General features: G+C 39.0%; 1 protein-coding gene and 1 pseudogene across 5 annotated transcripts in view; both read right to left on the minus strand.

Annotated features, from left to right (window-relative positions):
* MTMR2 (myotubularin related protein 2) overlaps positions 1-19238 on the minus strand; it is a 143236-nt gene that overhangs the window by 82718 nt on the left and 41280 nt on the right. For 4 of the 5 annotated variants that reach the window (XM_066370992.1, XM_066371001.1, XM_066371012.1 and 1 more), the window contains one exon: positions 9237-9342. The exons of the other annotated variant lie outside the window; for it this stretch is intronic. In XM_066370992.1, the coding sequence (XP_066227089.1) occupies positions 9237-9342 (106 nt within the window). The remainder of the gene's footprint in view (positions 1-9236; positions 9343-19238) is intronic. 5 annotated transcript variants of the gene reach the window in all.
* Positions 13516-14465, minus strand: LOC136389700 (reticulocalbin-1 pseudogene; annotated as a pseudogene).

The raw sequence follows: 19238 nt of genomic DNA on the forward strand, positions 1-19238 counted from the left end.
GAACATCTTATTAATTTGGGTTAAGGTGTGCAGAGAAATTTTGTGAATAATCTCTGTACTGTGTGATTGGCATAAAACCAGGATGGCCCTTGGCATTGTATTGTAAATGCAAAAGGGAAGGAAAACATGGATTCCCTGACATTCCACCACACCTATGGGGAAAGGGGTGAAAGGCTAGCCAAGTGCAGGAAAAGACATATTTCTACCATTGTATTGACTTGTAAATTTTGTTATCTCCAAAATGATGTATGGCTTGCAAATTAAACATAGTCCTATCATGTTAAAGGGCATACGACTATAACCAATAGTGGTATAAAGGGCACCTAATTACAATTTTTGCTTCTGTACTTCCCGCTTGCAAAACTATAAAAACTAGGTAAAACAAAGGGCCAGCGCGCTCTCCGTCAGATTTCTGTCGGAGTTGCTGCTGCTTGGCCAAGCTAGACAATAAAGCTTTGGTGTGGAATCGACGGATTTTGTTCGTGTCTTCAATGTTTCGAGTCCCTCTGGATTAGGCTTAACAGCAGTATCCAGCAGTGGCTGAAAGATTAGGCTCTAAGTAGGGGTCACTGTCCCCATACCTAGCTCCTGACCAGCAGACCCCCAAAGTAGAGGGTCCCGCTAACATTATCAACCCGACCTTAGCTGCCCTAACTCACTAAGCTTGTAACCAGTGGAAGGGTTGGTGGGGTGAGGCCAGTCTGCCCCCACACTAATCTTTCTACAGAATAATCTGTGGAAAGACCAGGCAGCTGCAAGAAGAGGTGGAGCAGCTGAAAAGTAGAGGAAAATCTTAAGGAACTTGGGCCCTTTAAAGGAGGAAGCTGATCCTTATACACAGGTTGGCCCCTCCTACACACACTCTGGCACAGAAAATGCAGACACAAGGAACAGAGTGGTAGCTCCAGATAGGTAGCCCAAGGCATATAATAAACAACAACATATAACATCAACCTGTATCTAAACCCCACCAAAGAGGACCCAGAACAAACACAACCAGTAGTGGTGGCAGATCACACCAATGCTAACTCAGCTAGACACACAAGTGGCACACTCAAAGAAGGAGTTCAGCAGGCACCAGACCCTGCTGAAAATAACTACAACCCATAGGACAGACACTGCACAGCATCTAATACACATGATCAAGGTTGACCCTTAGAGCCAGCCAACTTGAAAGGATAACTCCACCCACAAAAGGGCCAACAGCATTCAAGACTCACATACAACAGGAGGATAAATATAACCCTCAAGAAACATTCCTAGAGCGAGGAGCTCAGGTGATCTGGAGGTTAGTACCATTGAGCTCACCTTCCTCATAAAGATGCCGCAACAAATTTGGCAGTCAGAGTAGAGCGACATAATATAGAGACAAAATGGACAAAGAAATATGACCCAAATGAATCAACTAGAGAAATCCCCAGAATAAGAATTCAATGACATGGAAGTAACCAAATTACCAGACGCAGAGTTTAAAATAATGGTTATTAGAATGCTCAAGGATCTTAGAGTAAGAATGGATAATCGGTGTAAGAACTTAGTAGACATTAAAAAAGACATTGAAACCATAAAAAAAGCCAGTCAGAAATGGCAAAATACAGTAATGAAATGAAGATCGCACTAGAAGGATTCAACCGCAGGCTGGACGAAGCAGAGGACTGAATCAGCAATTTAGAGAACAAGATAAAGATAAGCACAGAAGCAGAGCAGCAAAAAGAAAAGAGGATCAAAAAGGCTGAGGAAACTCTATGAGACCTCTGTGACAACATGAAGAGAAACATCAACATCATATGGGTTCCTGAAGGAGAAGAGAATGAACAAGGGAAGATAACTTGAAGTCATAGCTGAAACCTTTCCTAAACTGATGAAGGAAAAAGTCACACAAGCTCAAGAAACACAGAGTCCCATCAAAGATGAACCAAAGCACACATGAAAACACATCATAATTAAAATGCCAAAGTTAAGAGACAAACAATACTAAAAACTGCAAGAGAAAAGCAATTAATTAACTACAAAGGAGTTCCCATCAGGCTGACATCTGACTTCTCAAAAGAAACACTCCAGGCCAGAAGGGATTAGAAAGAAATATTATAAGTGATGCAAAACAAGAAGCTACAAAAAAGATTACTCTATCCAGCAAAGCTATCATTTAAAATTCAAGGAGAAATAAAGAGCTTCCCAGACAAAAAAAAAAAAAAAAAGGCTCAAAAAGTTCATTATCACCAAACCACTACTGCAAAAAATATTAAAGGGACTCCTATAAGAAGAGGAAATAAAAGAAGAAATAAAGACAAAGAGGATTATAGGTTTCAAGAATAAAATAGCAATAAATAAGTACATATCAATTATAACCTGAAATGAAAATTGATTAAATGTTCCCATCAAAAGACATAGGGTAGCTTCATGGATAAGAAAGCAAGATCCATATATACGTTGTCTACAAGAGACCTATCTCAGAACAAAAGATTTACATAGACTGGGAGTGAAGGAATGGAAAAAAATGTTCCATGCCAATGCAAATGAAAAAAAAGCTGGGGTAGCAATAATTATATCTGACAAAACAGCCTTTAAAACAAAAGGCTATAGTAAGGAACAAAGGTCACCATAAGAGGTTATAACCATTGTAAATACTCATGTACCCAATAAAGGAGCATCTAATTATACAGAACAGATTTTGATGGACATAAAGGGTGAGATCAACAGCAACACAATAATAGTAGGTGATTTTAACATCCACTAACATCAATGGATAGATCCTCCAGACAAAAAATCAACAAGAAAACAATGGCTTAAAGACACACTAGATCAACTGGATTTATCGGATATCATCAAAACATTTCTCAATAAAGCAGCAGAATATACATCCTTTCCAAGTGTTCATGATACATTTTCCAGGGTAAACCACATTTTAGGACAAAAAAACAAGTCTCAGTAAATTTAAGAAGACTGAAATCATATCAAGCATCTTCTCTGACCACAATGGCATGAAACTTGAAATCAACTACAGTCCTGGCTAGTGACTGGCTCAGTGGTAGAGCATCAATCCGGCATGTGGAAATCCAGGTTCAATTACAGGCCAGGGCACACAAGAGAAGCGCCCATCTGCTTCTCAACCCTTCCCCCTCTCCTTTCTCTCTATCTCTCCCTCTCCCACAGCCAGAGCTCCACTGGAAGAAAGTGGGCCTGGGCACTGAGGACAGTTCCATGGTCTCCACCTCAGGTGCTAGAATAGTTCCGGTCACAATGGAGCAAGGTCCCAGATGGGCATCGCCCCCTAGTGGGCATGCTGGGGGGGGGTCCCGGTTGGGCACATGCAGGAGTCTGTCTGCCTGCCTCCATGCTTCTCACTTCAGAAAAATACAAAAAAACAAAAATAGAAATCAACTAAAATAGAAAAACTGAAAAACATTCAAATATTTGGAGGCTAAATAACATGTTATTAAATAAAGAATGGATTAACAATGAGATCAAGGAAGACAGCAAAAATTTCCTTGAAACAAATGAAAATAAACATTCAACAATAAAAACTACGGGACACAGCAAAAGCAGTCCTGAGAGGGAAGTTCATAGCATTACAGCAAGAAAAAGCTCAAATAAACAATCTAACCCTACACCTAAAAGAATTAGAAAAAGAATGACAATTAAAGCCCAGAGGAAGTAAAAGGAAAGAAATAATAAAGATCAGAGAAAAAATAAATGACATAGAGAATTAAAAAAAAAAAAGAATACAAAAGCTGGATCTTGGAAAAGGTAAACAAGACTGACAAACCTTTAACCAGACTTAATCAAGAAAAAAAGACAGAGCCTAAATAAATAAAATTAGAAATGAAAAAGGAGAAGTAACAACTGACACCACAGAAATACAAAGGATTGTAAGGAAATACTATGAAGAATTGTATGTCAAAAAATTGGACAGCCTAGGTGAAATGGATAAATTCCTTCCAAAACTGAACCTAAGAATCAGAAAACCCGAGAAGACTGATTACAACAAATGAAACTGAAACAGTTATCAAAAATCTCCCAGCAACCTGACCTGTGGTGGCGCAGTGGATAAAGCGTTGACCTGGAATGCTGAGGTTGCCAGTTCAAAACCCTGGCCTTGCCCGGTCAAGGCACATATGGGAATTGAAGCTTCCTGTTACCCCCCTTCTAAAATGAATAAATAAATAAATAAATAAAAAATCTCCCAGCAAATAAAAGTCCTAGACCACATGGCTTCAGAGGCAAATTTTACCCTTCAAGAAGAACTAGCACCTATCCTTCTCTAGCTATTCCCAAAAGTTCAAGAGGAAGGAAGACTTCCAAGATCATTTTACGAGGCAAGCATTATCCTCATTCCAAGAGCAGGTAAAGACACTACAAAGAAAGAAAACTATAGGCAAATAACCATGATGAACATAGATACTAAAATTCTCAACAAAATATGAGCAAACTAATTCAATGATATATTAAAAAGATCATACAGCATGATCTAGTGGGATTGATTCCAGGGAGGCAAGGCTAGTACAACATTCGCAAATCAACAAATGTGATTCATCACAAAGAAAATGAAGGATAAAAATCACATGATCATATCAATAGATGCAGAAAAAGCATTTGATAAAATCCAGCACCCTTTTATGATCTAAACTCTCAGGAAAGTGGAAATACAAGGAACATACCTCAACATAATAAGGGCCATAAGTGACACACCAACAGCCAACATCACACTCAATGGGCAAAAATTAAAAGCAATCCTGTTAAGATCAGGAACAAGACATATGTGTCCCCTTTCAACATTCTTATTCAACATAGTTCTGGAAGCCCTAGCCACATCAATCAGACAAGAAGAAGAAATAAAAGGCATCCAAATTGGAAAAAAAGAAGTACAACTATCATTATTTGCTGATGACATGATACTGTACCTAAAAACCCCTAAAGTCTTAGGTAAAAAAAAAAACTACTAGACCTGCCCTGGACAGTTGGCTCAGCGGTAGAACGTTTGCCTGGCGTGCAGAAGTCCCGGGTTCAATCCCTGCCAGGGCACACAGGAGAAGCGTCTATCTGCTTCTCCACCCTTCCCCCTTTCTCCTTCTCCTTCTCCTTCTTCTCTCTCTCTCTCTCTCTCTCTTTCTCCCCCCTTCCCACGGTCAAAGCTAAATTGGAGCAAAGTTGGCATGGGCACTGAAGATGGCTCCATGGCTTCTGCCTCAGACACTAGAATGGCTCCAAATGCAGTGGAGCCGACGCCCCAGAGGGGCCAAGCATCACCCCGTGGTGGGCATGCCGGGTGGATCCTGTGCAGGAGCATGTGGGAGTCTGTCAGCCTGCCTCCCCCAATTCTCACTTTGGAAAAATACAAAATACAAAAAAAAAAAAAAAAAAAACAAACAACAAAAAAAAAACGCAAAAATCTACTAGACTTGATAAATTAATTTGACAAGGTGGCAGGACATAAAATTAATATTCAGAAATCAGTGGCATTTTTTTACACCAACAATAAACTGTCAGAAAGAGAAATTAAGGAAACAATCAAATTCACTTTTATAACAAAAAATAAAATAAAATAAGTTCCTAGGAATAAATTTAACCTAGGAGGTAAAAGACTTGTACTGCAAAAATTATAAGACACTGAAAAAGAAATCAAGGAAGATACAAACAAGAGGAAGCATATACCATGTTCATGGATAGGAAGAATTAACATCATTAAAATGTCCATAATACCCAAAACAATCCACAGTCAATGCAATTCCTTTTAAAATACCAATGGCATACTGTACAGATCCAGAATATTCCAAAAATTTATATGAAACCAAAAAAGAACCCAAATAACCTCAGCCATCTTGAAAATGAAGAACAAAGTGAGAGGTATCACACTTTCTGATATCAAGCTATTGTATAAGGCCACTGTAATCAAAATAGCCTGGTACTGGCATAAGAACAGTCATTCAGAACAATGGAACAGAACAGAGAACCCAGAAATAAACCCACCCATGCCTTCATGATCAATTAATATTTGACAAAGGAGGCAAGAGCATACAATGGAGTCAAGACAGTCTCTTTAATAAATGGTACTGGAAAAACTGGACAGGTACATGCAAAAAATGAAATTAGAACACTACTTATACCATTCACAAAAACATACTCATAATGGATAAAAGACTTAAATGTTAATCACAAAACTATAAAAATCTTGGGAAAAAATACAGACAGTAGACTCTCAGACCTCTCTAATAGCGATATATTTGCTGATTTTATCTCCGTAGACAAGTGAAATAAAAGACAGAATGAACAAATGGGACTATATGAAACTAAAAAGCTTTTGCACAGCAAAAGACACCATTAACACAATAAAAAGACAACCCACACAATGGAGAATATATTCGCCAATACGTCTAATAAGGAGTTAATAACCAAAATTTATAAAGAAGTTGTAAAACTCAATACCAAAAAGATACTCCAATTAAAAATGGGCAAAGGACCTGAATAGACACTTCTCCAAAGAGGACATACAGATGGCTAATAGGCATATGAAAAAATGTTCAACATCACTAATCTTTAGAAAAATGCAAATTAAAGCTACAATGAGATATCTCCTCATACCTGTCACAATGGCACTCATTAACAAATTAACAAACAATAAGTGCTGGTGAGGATGTGGAGAAAAGGGAACCCTCCTGCACTGCTGGTGAGAATGCAGATACATGCAACCTCTGTGGAAAACACTACAGCATTTCCTCAAAAAATTAAAAATGGAACTGTCTTATAACCCAGCTAGCCCACATCTAGGAATATATCCTAAGAATCACAAACCACTAATTCAAAAGAAGATATGCACTCCCATGTTCACTGTAGCATTGTTTACAATAGCCAAGATCTGGAAACAGCCCAAGTGTCCATCAGAGGACAAATGGATTAAAAAGCTGTGGTACATATACATGATGGAATACTATGCAGCTGTGAAAAAGAAGGAACGCTTACCTTTTGTGATGGCATGGATGAACCTGCAGATTATTAAGCTAAGTGAACGTGCTCACTTCAGCAGCACATATACTATACTAAGTGAAATAAGCCATGCAGAGAAGGACAAACATCTTATGATCTCACTTATATGTGGAATCTAATAAACACCATAAACTGAGGAACAAAACAGAAACAGAGGCAGGGTGATAAGGAACAGATGAACAGCTATCAGAGGGAAGGGGAAAGAGGGGACAGGATCAAAAAAGGTGAAGGGCCTGACCAGGCGGTGGCGCAGTGGATAAAGCGTCAGACTGGGATGTAGAAGACCTAGGTTTGAGATCCCGAGGTCGCCAGCTTGAGCGCGGGCTCATCTGGTTTGAGCAAGGCTCACCAGCTTGGACCCAAGGTCACTGGCTCAAGCAAGGGGTTACTCGGTCTGCTGTAGCCCCACAGTCAATGCACATATGAGAAAGCAATCAATGAACAACTAAGGTGTCGCAACACACAACGAAAAACTAATGATTGATGCTTCTCATCTCTCCGTTCCTGTCTGTCTGTCCCTGTCTATCCCACTCTCTGTCTCTGAAAAAAAAAGGTGAAGGGATTAACCAAATTATAAATACATAACACACAGATACAGAAAACAGGACAGCAAATCCCAGAGGAAAAGGGGGGATGGAGATGAGGGAAGGGGGCAAAATAGATGCAATGGGAATGGAAAGACACTTTCCATGGGGCCTGGGGGCATGATGTGGCAGGCAGAGGGTGTTATATTGACTGGGACACTTGAAACCATGTCAACACAATAAATTGAAAATAAAAATTAAAAAAATAACCATAGAAAGAAAAGAAGAAAAAGAAAACATCAAATATAATTTTTTATCATTTTTAGTGATGCTTAAAAGTCATGTTATACCCAACCTAATATTTTATGTCATTTAACAAAAAATAATGACAAATTTGTAGAAGCCTTTACAGATATTTCTAACCTGTCTACTTATATGTATTTGTTGGATTATTCTTTGAAAATGAAATACATGAAATTATCCTTTGAAAATGAAGTACATGTCTTCAACAATGAGTGCAGAAACAACACGAAAAAGCGGAAAATGCAAGTAAAAAAATCTACAACGACTGTATAAGACACACTCAGTTTTTAGACCCCAAGTTTTTTGGGGGAAAGTTTGTCTTATACATGGGGAAATACAGTATATCATAGAGTTCATCAACTCCCATGGCAAAGAACTAACCAATGAAGACCTTATGGAACTAGAGCAGATGATAGCATTTAGGGAGGAAAACAGTGACCTAGAAACTCTAGAACCAAAAATGTTTTCTATAAAAGAGTTAGCTGATGCTTTCGTATCATTGAAGCAGGAATGGTAAAGTTAGAGGAACAAGATCCTGATCCAGAGAGGTTCACAAGTTTTCCGTACAGTTACAGAAGGCCTGAGATGCTACAGGGCTGTTTGAGATGAGAAAAAGAAGAGCTCTGTACAAACCTCCCTTGAATGCCTACTTCAAGAAACTGACTCCAACAGCAGAATCAAACCCTGACTCTTAACACCAGTCCCACCCACTTCAACAAGTCCACCATCTTCAGTACCATCCAAGACTGCTTAAGGTTGTATTTGAAAATGTTTAAATATTCATAGGCACAGAAAGGTAAAAATAAATACTATGTCAAGACAAACATCTGTTTCAAGTGTATTTCATAGTGAAATGTACCTGTTCCTACTCACAAACAAACCCAACTGAAGAACAAACCTGCAGACTCTATCTCATTCATAACCTAGGGACTGCCTGTACTGGCAATAAAACTTAGTAGCTATGAGACCTCAGACACGTTACTAATCTTACTTATTGTCATGTGTAAAATAGTAATAATTGTCCCTACCACACAGAAGTGGCAGGAGTATTGTAAGAGGTATTTCATTACAGCACTTAGAATAATGCTTGGTACACAGAAGATACTCAATAAACGTTAGCTATTACCGACCGTCATTATGGGAGTAATCATGAAAATCTTTTATACCACAATGAAATTCATTACTTGTCTTTTGTCTAAGAACTAAAAAGTTATCAAAGTTAGAGATGAATTACACATTTTCTTTTACAAATAAATAAGACTTCCAAATTTGCTGGGTTGTTCTGGGATATTTATAAAAACCGAGTGAGGTCTTTAAGAACAATCCATCAATATCTCCTGCTTACCCAGCTAAAGGTTATAATGATAGTGTTGGTCACTAACAGCTAGCAGAGAATACTTCATCAGCACTCAGAAACAGTATACATACCCTCAAATCAGGAGAGAAGTTGTCTGCAGAGGTTGAAATGGAATCCGATGACACAACAGAAGCTGATTTCGTATGCACTGAATTCTCTGAATGAGAAGTGGAAGCACTACAAAATAAAAGGCATAGTATGTTTGAAAAATTGGGGCTTTAAAAAACAATTTCAGAAATTTTAATTATAACTCCATTATCTATCAAAACTTCTATTGCCAACTAGTCATACTTTGCCCATTCAATCTTATCTCCAAATACTGATAAACTGTAAACTCTGTATTCCTGTATAGTTAAGTATCCTTACCAACCCCGCTCCCTCTGGACAGACCTCCCAGTACTCATCAATACATTCCTGGCTAATTCTTTTTATCCAGTTCATCCATTCTCTCGTCCAGTGAACATTCACTGAATGGTCCAGTGTGCGAAACCATTATACCAGGCACTATGATCTGGAGATAAATATGATATAATCCCCATGTTCATGAAGCTCACAGCATGTGCCTGAGACAGACAGTAACTTTATAAATGCAATGTAATAATGACTATGATTCCAGAAAGAGAATGAACACACACTCTATGGGAGAAAAGAAAAGGAAGCACCTAACTCTACCTCGAAAGTTCAGGGAAGACTTCACAAAGGAGATATTTCAACTCTTGGAAGAGGAAATTACCATGCTGACAAACTAGTAAGGGAACTTAAAAACAAAACAAAACACACAACACTGCAAAGTTACAGAATTATCACAGAGCACAGAACGTTTCAGAATCTACAACTAGTTCAACAGATCTGGATGAGCAGAACAGCAGAAAATAAAGATGGAAAGAAAAATCAATCTTGGTACCTCGTACTTTTCCACCAAATCAAATTCTTTATTTTTAACATGCCTATCTTAAATATCCACTTCTTCCATCCCACCAAGTACTAATACTCTACAGTTACTTTTATTCTCTTAAATTCCTATAAAACTTGCAATACCTGTTCACATACTATCATTTAATGTTTATTGATCTCAGATACATATATATTTTTGTCTCACTGACTAAATTTTAAATACCCTGAGAGGAAGGATTGTGTCTTTATTTCCACAAAATCTACTTCAATGCCTGTGTATACTGTTAATATGCACTGTTTGCTAAACTCAAAAACAGTGCCAATATAGCTATGTCACAAATTGAATGATTTACATCATTTCCTTTTATCAGTAAGAGAAAATTAAAATTTAAGGTAAGGAGCAGGACCAGGCGGTGGCGCAGTGAATAGAGCGTCAGACAGGAACGTGGAGGACCCAGGTTCGAGACCCCAAGGTTGCCAGCTTGAGCGCAGGCTCATCTGGTTTGAGCAAGGCTCACCAGCTTGAACCCAAGGTTGCTGGTTCAGATGTGAGGGCGATCTGGCTGCGACATCTGTCACCCCATTGATCGCCAGGGTTGATTCTGCTGATCTGGCTGGCTAGGCGGGTGTCCCCTTCCTCCTTCACCGCTCCGTGTGCATCCCTCCGGAAGCTGCGCGCTCGGTCGAAGAGGACGACCTTCCCCGCTAGAGAAGAGGACCATTCTTCAGTCAAGGGTATACGAGTAGCTGCGCTCCCCTGCTAGAACCTCCAAACAAGTCTCAAGCTGGTTCGAGCAAGGGGTTACTTAGTCTGCTGTAGCCCCCCGGTCAAGGCACATATGAGAAAGCAATCAAAGAACAACTAAAGAGCTGCAATGAAGAATTGATGCTTCTCATCTCTCTCCCTTCCTGTCTGTCTGTCCCTATCTGTCTCTCTGACTCGCTCTGTCTCTGTCACAAAAAAAAAAAAAAAGACAAATGAAGATATTATAAAAAAAAATTTTAAGGTAAGGAAAATCAATGACAGAAAATCTCAGACACTGAATTGAAGTCTAAAATATACTATATTTTTCTAAAGTTTCATTCCCAATATATTGTCTTCCTCACAACAAGTCAAAATTTTTCAGTAAATTTGATGAAATAATCCATCTTAAGGTTGTGATAATATTTAAGAACATTTTCATTTTAAAATTTGTCCACCATAAAGCCCCTACAATGTGAAAATCATCTCCCCCAAAAGAAACTGTCACTTTCACTTTGGTTATCTTTCATCTTTGATATGATTAATAAAAGTTATGTTTTAAGGTATACAGCATGTTTTGATAATATATCAATACATTGTGAGATGATTACCCAATCAAGCTAATTAAAACATCACCATAAAGCCCCTACAATGTGAAAATCATCTCCCCCAAAAGAAACTGTCACTTTCACTTTGGTTATCTTTCATCTTTGATATGATTAATAAAAGTTATGTTTTAAGGTATACAGCATGTTTTGATAATATATCAATACATTGTGAGATGATTACCCAATCAAGCTAATTAAAACATCTATCACCTGTTATCTTTTGCATGGGGGGGGTGGTGAACGAGTTTAAGATCTACACTCCTGGTAATTTCAAGAACGCAATATAGCGTTACTGCCTACAGTCACCATGCTGTACATTAGGTCCCCAGAACTTACTTGATAGCTGAAAATTTGTCCCTTTTGATCAATATCTCCCCTTATCAGATAGATGGTTTGAAAATATCTTCTCCCATTCTGTAGATCACCTGTTCATTTTGTTGACTGTTTCCTTTGTAGTGGAGAAACTTTTTAGTTTGATGTAGTCTTTATTTTGCTTTTGTTGCCTGTGCTACTGGTGTCAAATCCAAGAACCCACTCCCAAGACTAGTGCCAAAGATGGTCCCCCTCATTTTTCTCTAAGAGTTTTATAAATTCAGGTCTTACGTTTAAATGTTCACCTCACTTTGTGTTGATTTTTGTGTATGGTGTGATATAAGGGTCCAATTTCATTCTTTTACATGTAGATATCCATTTTTTACTAACACCATTTTTTTTCACGATAGAAAATCCTCAGGGGGATCCTTTGTTTCTTTCACTTTCTATTTATAAGGCAGCATTTCAACCTATAAAAGTTGTTTCTTCTGGCCCTGGCCGGTTGGCTCAGTGGTAGAGCGTCGGCCTGGCGTGCAGAAGTCCCGGGTTCGATTCCTGGCCAGGGCACACAGGAGAAGCGCCCATCTGCTTCTCCACCCCTCCCCCTCTCCTTCCTCTCTGTCTCTCTCTTCCCCTCCCGCAGCTGAGGCTCCACTGGAGCAAAGATGGCCCGGGCGCTGGAGATGGCTCCTCAGCCTCTGCCCCAGGCGCTAGAGTGGCTCTGGTCGCAACAGAGCGACGCCCTGGAGGGGCAGAGCATCGCCCCCTGGTGGGCGTGCCGGGTGGATCCTGGTCGGGCGCATGCGGGAGTCTGTCTGACTGTCTCTCCCCGTTTCCGGCTTCAGAAAAATACAGGAAAAAAAAAAAAAGTTGTTTCTTCTAGTCAGCCAGTGGCTTGGAACATCATCTTGTCCTAATTCCACTATGTAAGTGGTCCTTGAGCAGATCTGAGGGTTGTGGAATCACCAAACTGGACAAGATGATCACAGAACCCCAGTGGGCAGCCTTTCCTAGGCTCCCTCATTCCTATTAATAAGTGAGGAAAAATTGTATTTCTATTCACTTCTTCAAAAATCAAGTAAATCATGTGTGTACCATTTTCCAATAGGTTCTTCAAATGCCTGACATTCATCTTTTCCCTACTTCTAAAATTCCTTTCTTTTTTACATTATCCTTCTCAATTGGCTCTTATTGTAAAAACTAACTAAATAAATAAACAAATAGATAAATGATGTGTATTTGTTGTGCATATTAGCACATCCATACAGAAAATTGCATACAGGTTTTGTATACCATTTACAGTATCAGCTCAGAGTACGTTAAAAAGGAAAATGAAGTACTAGACTTGTTCTGAAATAACCCTATGTAGAATGATACCACTATAGCTTCATCAGAATTTTCCTTCACTAACTATTCAATATGGCAAATGTAAAAAATTTGCAGTTAAAATACGTAGCAGTCACTCCATATACTCCCTCCCCCAATCCACCCAACTTCTACATAGGGCTTTTTCAAATGTTATTCCACCTTTAGTTTAAACTTAATGAAAAATGCTATTTGTTAGCAACATATTCCCAACAGGGCATTATGATTTACCAAGATTTTAATGTGCTTGGAGAGAAATTTTACTGAAGAAATAGCAATGACTATTTTCCAGTAATATTTGAGTGGAAACCAATTTTAACCCTTATCTGAGGTTATAAACTTGATGTTTTGGGGAACACTAGTGCAATAAATAAGACAACCATTTCATCCACCCAAGAAAAAGAATACCAATGATGACAGTCTGCCATATTACAGTGAGTATTTACAAGGTTCATCATGATTTTCTGTGAGATCTTCCCCCTAACTGGTAGCTTGGAACCAACTATGTTCCAATTTCCATTATCTCCTCTCTAGTTAGCTTTTCATTCCTGTTTTTGTCTGACTCATCGTATGCCTGGCCTCAGCCTGCACATGGTCATAGTCTTGAAGGAAGATCAGCAGTGAATCTCATCTTTGTCCACCTTTCTGTCCTTGTTCAGATCCAGGAATTCATTAAACTGCTCTCCTGCTGACAAAACCCAGCCTGGCTCAGGACCATTCTCCTGGTGGGAAAACATACCCACAATCCTGATCCACAAACCCATCTCCATTCTTGTCAATGACCTACAGAGTTTCCAAAACCACCATTTCCTTCACATGCTCAAACTCCTTCAGTGCAGAAAGGTAGTGTGAACTCCTCCCTAGTGGCTGTCTGGTCACCATGGAGGTCTGCAGCTTTGAGACTTCTCTCATCACATGGCAGCATCTTTTTAAAGGTGTGATAATCTGAAGAATCATTAAACTCTGTGGGGTTTTCTACGCAGTAACTATAGGTGGCTTGTTTATGTTCTTCCCAGGAAATTTTATCACCTTTGTCCCATCCTAATCCTTCCAGGCATATTTTTTCTGCACCCATTGAATCCAGGTTTTCAGGGCCTCACTGGTGACAAAGTCATTCCACAATCACAGTCAATTTGATTGACAGTCTTCTCCAGCCTCTCCCTCGCTCTCCTCTGAGATGAGAAAATCAAAAGGTTTTGAAATTGTCCTTGTCCAGGACGGCCTCTTGGTTGTATTGGAAGCTCTGGTTATCCTCGGGCACCAAGTCAGCTGCACCAAGAGCTTCTTGCACACACCATGGACTTAGCCCACAGCACCCAGGGCGCCAGCACCAGCCCCAGGGCAAGCCCCAGGCAGCAGTGAAGGCCACCATGCACCATAGTGGTCAAGAGGAGAGAGTGAGGACAGAGCAGTGATTCAAGAATGGGAGCTAGGGCCTGCGCAGGGGAGGGCATGGTCAGCCCCCCAGCCAGCGCCCATCCAGTGCCAGAGAGGAATGGTGGCCCGAGCACAGGCAGGGAAACTTCTAGCTACTGCATTCACATGTCCATTGGCTGTGGGCTGCAGGGGCAGACGGGGCACCAACACCATTTCTTGAAAAACCTAACCTTTCCCCATTGGGTATTCATGGCAACTTTATCAAAGAAAAGTTTGCTGTATATATGTGGTTTTATTTCTGGGCTCTCTATTCTATTCCATTGGTCTATGTGTTTGTTTTTTATACCAGTACTATACTGTTTTAATATCTCTAGCTTTAAAATACAGTTTGAAGTGAAGAAGTTCGATGCTACCAGTTTGTTCTTTGCACTCAAGACTGCTTTAGCTATTTGGAGTCTCTATCAGTTCCATACTGATTTTAGAAATCGTTTTTTTTCTATCTGTAAAAAAATGCCATTAGAACTTTTACAGAGAATGTACTAAATCTATAATGACTTTGGGTAGCATGACCATTTTAACAAGATCAATTCTACCAATCCATTAATATGGAATTACCTTCCATTAATTTGAGTTTTCCTTCAATTTCTTTCATTACTATTTTCTAGTTTTATTTCCATGGGTCTTTAACCTCCTTGGTTAACTCTATGTCTAATTATTTCACTGTTTTTGATGCAATTACAATTGAATCAGTGTTCTCTTAATGTCTTTGTCAAAGAGTTTGTTAACATATAGAGATGCATTTTCTACAATGTGAATTCATGTTGGTTTTTGTACCCTTCAACTTTCCTAAATACTGTATGCTTATTAGTTTTAACAGTTTTTTTGTTAATCTTTACAATTCTCTCTATATAAGATCATGTCATCTACAAAATGTTTTTATGTATTTATATAATATGAAAATTATCTCCCCCAAAAGAAATTTACTTAAATGGATAAAAGGATATTCCAGTAGAAAAACTTAATATTTTTTTATCAAACAAAAACATCTCTTTATTTTATTAACTATTTCAAAATATGATTATGGTTATTTATATCAAATAACCCATAATATTATAAAAAGGAGCAGTCACAAGAAATTCTATTATCTAGTTTTAAAATGTAAGGAACGAGAAGCTGATGGGCTGAGAATGTTTTCTCTTTGTTGTTGTTGACAACTTCTGATTAATTAAATGCCATCTGTGTTAGAGTAACAGGTAAAATAAGCAAACTTTAGGCACAATGCCTGTTTTTGTTTTTTACGGAACTACATTTTCCAAACTGTTTACCCCAACTTAATAGACACTCGTATTGCACAAAGTAATTTCCATAAAACAAGTCTATATTTTCTTTCCTCTTTCTCTTTCTTTCTTTTGCAATAAACATTATTTTTATTTCCTATTTTCATGCCTCATTCTAACTCAGTAGGCATTGGCTTAAAAAAAAGATGAAACCAGCTCTCACCTAGATTCACTCAGGGACATTAGTCTCATCTAACAAATTATATTCAAATCTACAAGAAAAAATTCTTTAAACATCAGTTCAATGATTACTTAGTATTTGTATTCATTATAGAAGGTGCTTAAACTGGCACTGGCACCCAACTGCCACCAAATCAAATTAAATCTCATAATCACAGCTTTCAGAGTGCCAAGGCTCTCTACAATGCCTAAGTCTAGGTCAGGCTCATACATCACTCCAGCTAGACAGTCTGTTCCTTGCCACTGGTCATGAGAATCAGACTCTCCTCACTTCTATTTTGAATACCTTTTAATTTATTCTCCAAACACTTCTCTTCTGACAAATAAGTCTAGTCTTTTCAACATGTCTGCATTTGTATTCACTTTTTGTGGGGTTTTTTGTTTTTGTTTTCTTTTTTTTACAGACAGTCAGAGAGAGGGACAGATAGGGACAGACAGACAAGAAGGGAAAGAGATGAGAAGCATCAATTCTTCGTTGCAGCTCCTTAGTTGTTCAGTGATTGCTTTCACATATGTGCCTTGACAGGGGGGCAGAGGGCTACAGCAGAACAAGTGACCCCTTGCTGAAGCCAGTGACCCTTGGCTTCAAACCTGTGACCTTTGAGCTCAAGCCAGTGACCATAGGGTCATGTCTATGCTCCCACATTCAAGTCAGTGACCCCTCGCTCAAGCTGGTAAGCCTGTGGCTCAAGCCGGAGAAGCCTGTGCTCAATCCGGCAACCTCGTTTCAAACCTGGGTCCTCCGCATCCCAGTCCGACTATCTATCCACTGTACCACTGCCTGGTCCAGCTGTATTCAGTTATAATTATGTTTATATTTATGTCCTCGGTTTACAGTGATTCTTTATTATTTATATTGATTCATTATATATTATTCCTTCAAAAAGTTTAACAATTGCCAACCCTTACTAAGTACAAAACACTGTGTTATAGAATGGCCTCTGCCCTTGAGGATTTAAGCACTATATGAGAGAGTACACCACAAAAGCCCATCAATAATACCATGAAAGGGACAAACAAGGGATAGAGAAAAAAAAAACTCAAAGGAAATGGTAGTAATTTAAAGATGAAAGCAAGAAATACATTAGGTTGAACCACTTGAAATTGCTACTTTTATAAATTAAAAGGGTCAAATATCAACTATTCCATAAAGCTCAAGGTAATAAAATGAAGGAGACAGAAGAAACTTAGATGGGCTTTTAAGGATTGCAAGGCATATATCAAGGCTCTGCAAATCACAAGCAAACACATTCAAAAGAAATTTTTGTTTGTTTGTTTGTTTGTTTTATATTTTTCCGAAGCCGGAAACGGGGAAGCAGTCAGACAGACTCCCGCATGCACCGACCGGGATCCACCCAGCACGCCCACCAGGGGGCGATGCTCTGCCCATCTGGGGCGTCGCTCTGTTGCTACCAGAGCCACTCTAGTGCCTGAGGCAGAAGCCACAGAGCCATCCTCAGCACCCGGGCCAACTTTGCTCCAATGGAGCCTTGGCTGCGGGAGGGGAAGAGAGAGACAGAGGGGAAGGAGAGGGGGAAGGGTGGAGAAGCAGATGGGCGCTTCTCCTATGTGCCCTGGCTGGAAATCGAACCCGGACTCCTGCACGCCAGGCCAATGCTCTACCACTGAGCCAACCGGCTAGGGCCAAGAAATTTTTTTTAACTTAGGAAAGTATAGGGCATATTTTGTGGCTAATAAGTAGTTTACTCAAACTACATAAATAAAAGGAAATAACAAATGTTGGTAAAGATGTAGAGAAATTGGAACTCTACACTGCTGCTAGTGGGAATGTAAAATAGTACAGGCACTGTGGAAAACAGTTCTTTAAAAAGTTAAACAGTTACCAAATGACTCAGCAACTCCACTTCTAAATATATAACCAAGAGAAATGAAAATAAATGTCCACACATGAAAAAACACATGAACTTACACAAATGTTCATAGCACTATTCATAATAGCCAAAACGTCTAAAAGAGCCAAGTCATTCCTTTGCTTCAAGTCCTTCAAAGGTTCCCTCCTCATTCATTGTTCTTACCTTAGTACAGCCTCAAGTCGCTTCTGTGGTTTCCTGTCTTCTTCTCTAGCTGCCTCCTGTGCATCTCTTTCTCCTTGTTATCCTCAGCCCAACTACACTAGCCTTCTATGAAGTCCTTCAGTTAGCTGGCTTCTCTTCAGGGAGCATTGTTTTACCAAATTCCTTCCTGATTTATCAACTGAAACATCACATCCTGAGAGATGTCCCAGATCAGTGTTCATGGTAGTCATTCTCATATCACTTTGTGCTCTTCACTCTTTCCACTTACCAAAATCTATTCTTACATTTCTTTGCAAATGTGTGATTAATATCTATGTTCCTCAAGACTACTAACTTTAAGAAGGAACCATGTCAAATGTGCTCATCATTCTATTCCTAGGATATAGCATGGTGCCTGGCATAGAACAGGCACTATGGAAATACTTGAAAAATTAACTAATGTGAGAAAGAATAATCACAAAATGGGATTATCTAATCAGATTCATCAGAAGCCAGGAAAGAACATCCAAGACAACAGAAAAAGAAACATGGTAGAAGGGAAAGGGTAGGACAGGGTAGAGGTAAATAGAAAGTCTAATTTTCTTTCTTGAGTTATAGAGTATGTATTCTATTATACACATATATAATGTCCCATTTCCATTTTAAAACCTTTTATCACACTTGGGAAAATAATCCTTTAAAGACACTATGTCTTAAGTGAATAACAAATAAACGTTATACAACTGGTGGAAATCTATTTTTTAATTTCCACTGAGATGGTTAAAGAAGTAGCAGCTGGGAATTAAAACAAAACAAACAAAAACAAAAACATGTTTTTAGTCCTATCTAGCTAACAGCAGTATCCTTGGCCAAGTGACTTAATCCCCACTTCCCATTACAGTTTCATTATCTGTGAAAAGTAATGATTAGACTATTTTATGTTAGCTTTGTCATGAGCACATACCTACTTGAGAATCTCATGAAACCTATTTCCTGAATTGTTTACAATGTTAGGGACTTGAAGGTTTAGAATCCTGGAGGGACCTCTAGGATAACATCAAGCATAACAACATCCACATCACAGGGGTCCAGAAGGAGAAGAGAGTGAATAAGGGATCGAGAACCTGTTTAAAGAAATAATGGCTGAAAATATCCCTAACCTGGAGAAGGAAAAGGTGTCACCATTTCAGGAAGCACAGAGAGACCCAATCAAGATGAACCTAAAGAGGCCCACACCAAAACA

The sequence above is a fragment of the Saccopteryx leptura genome, chromosome 1, assembly GCF_036850995.1.
Source record: "Saccopteryx leptura isolate mSacLep1 chromosome 1, mSacLep1_pri_phased_curated, whole genome shotgun sequence".
Classification (NCBI taxonomy): Eukaryota; Metazoa; Chordata; class Mammalia; order Chiroptera; family Emballonuridae; genus Saccopteryx; species Saccopteryx leptura.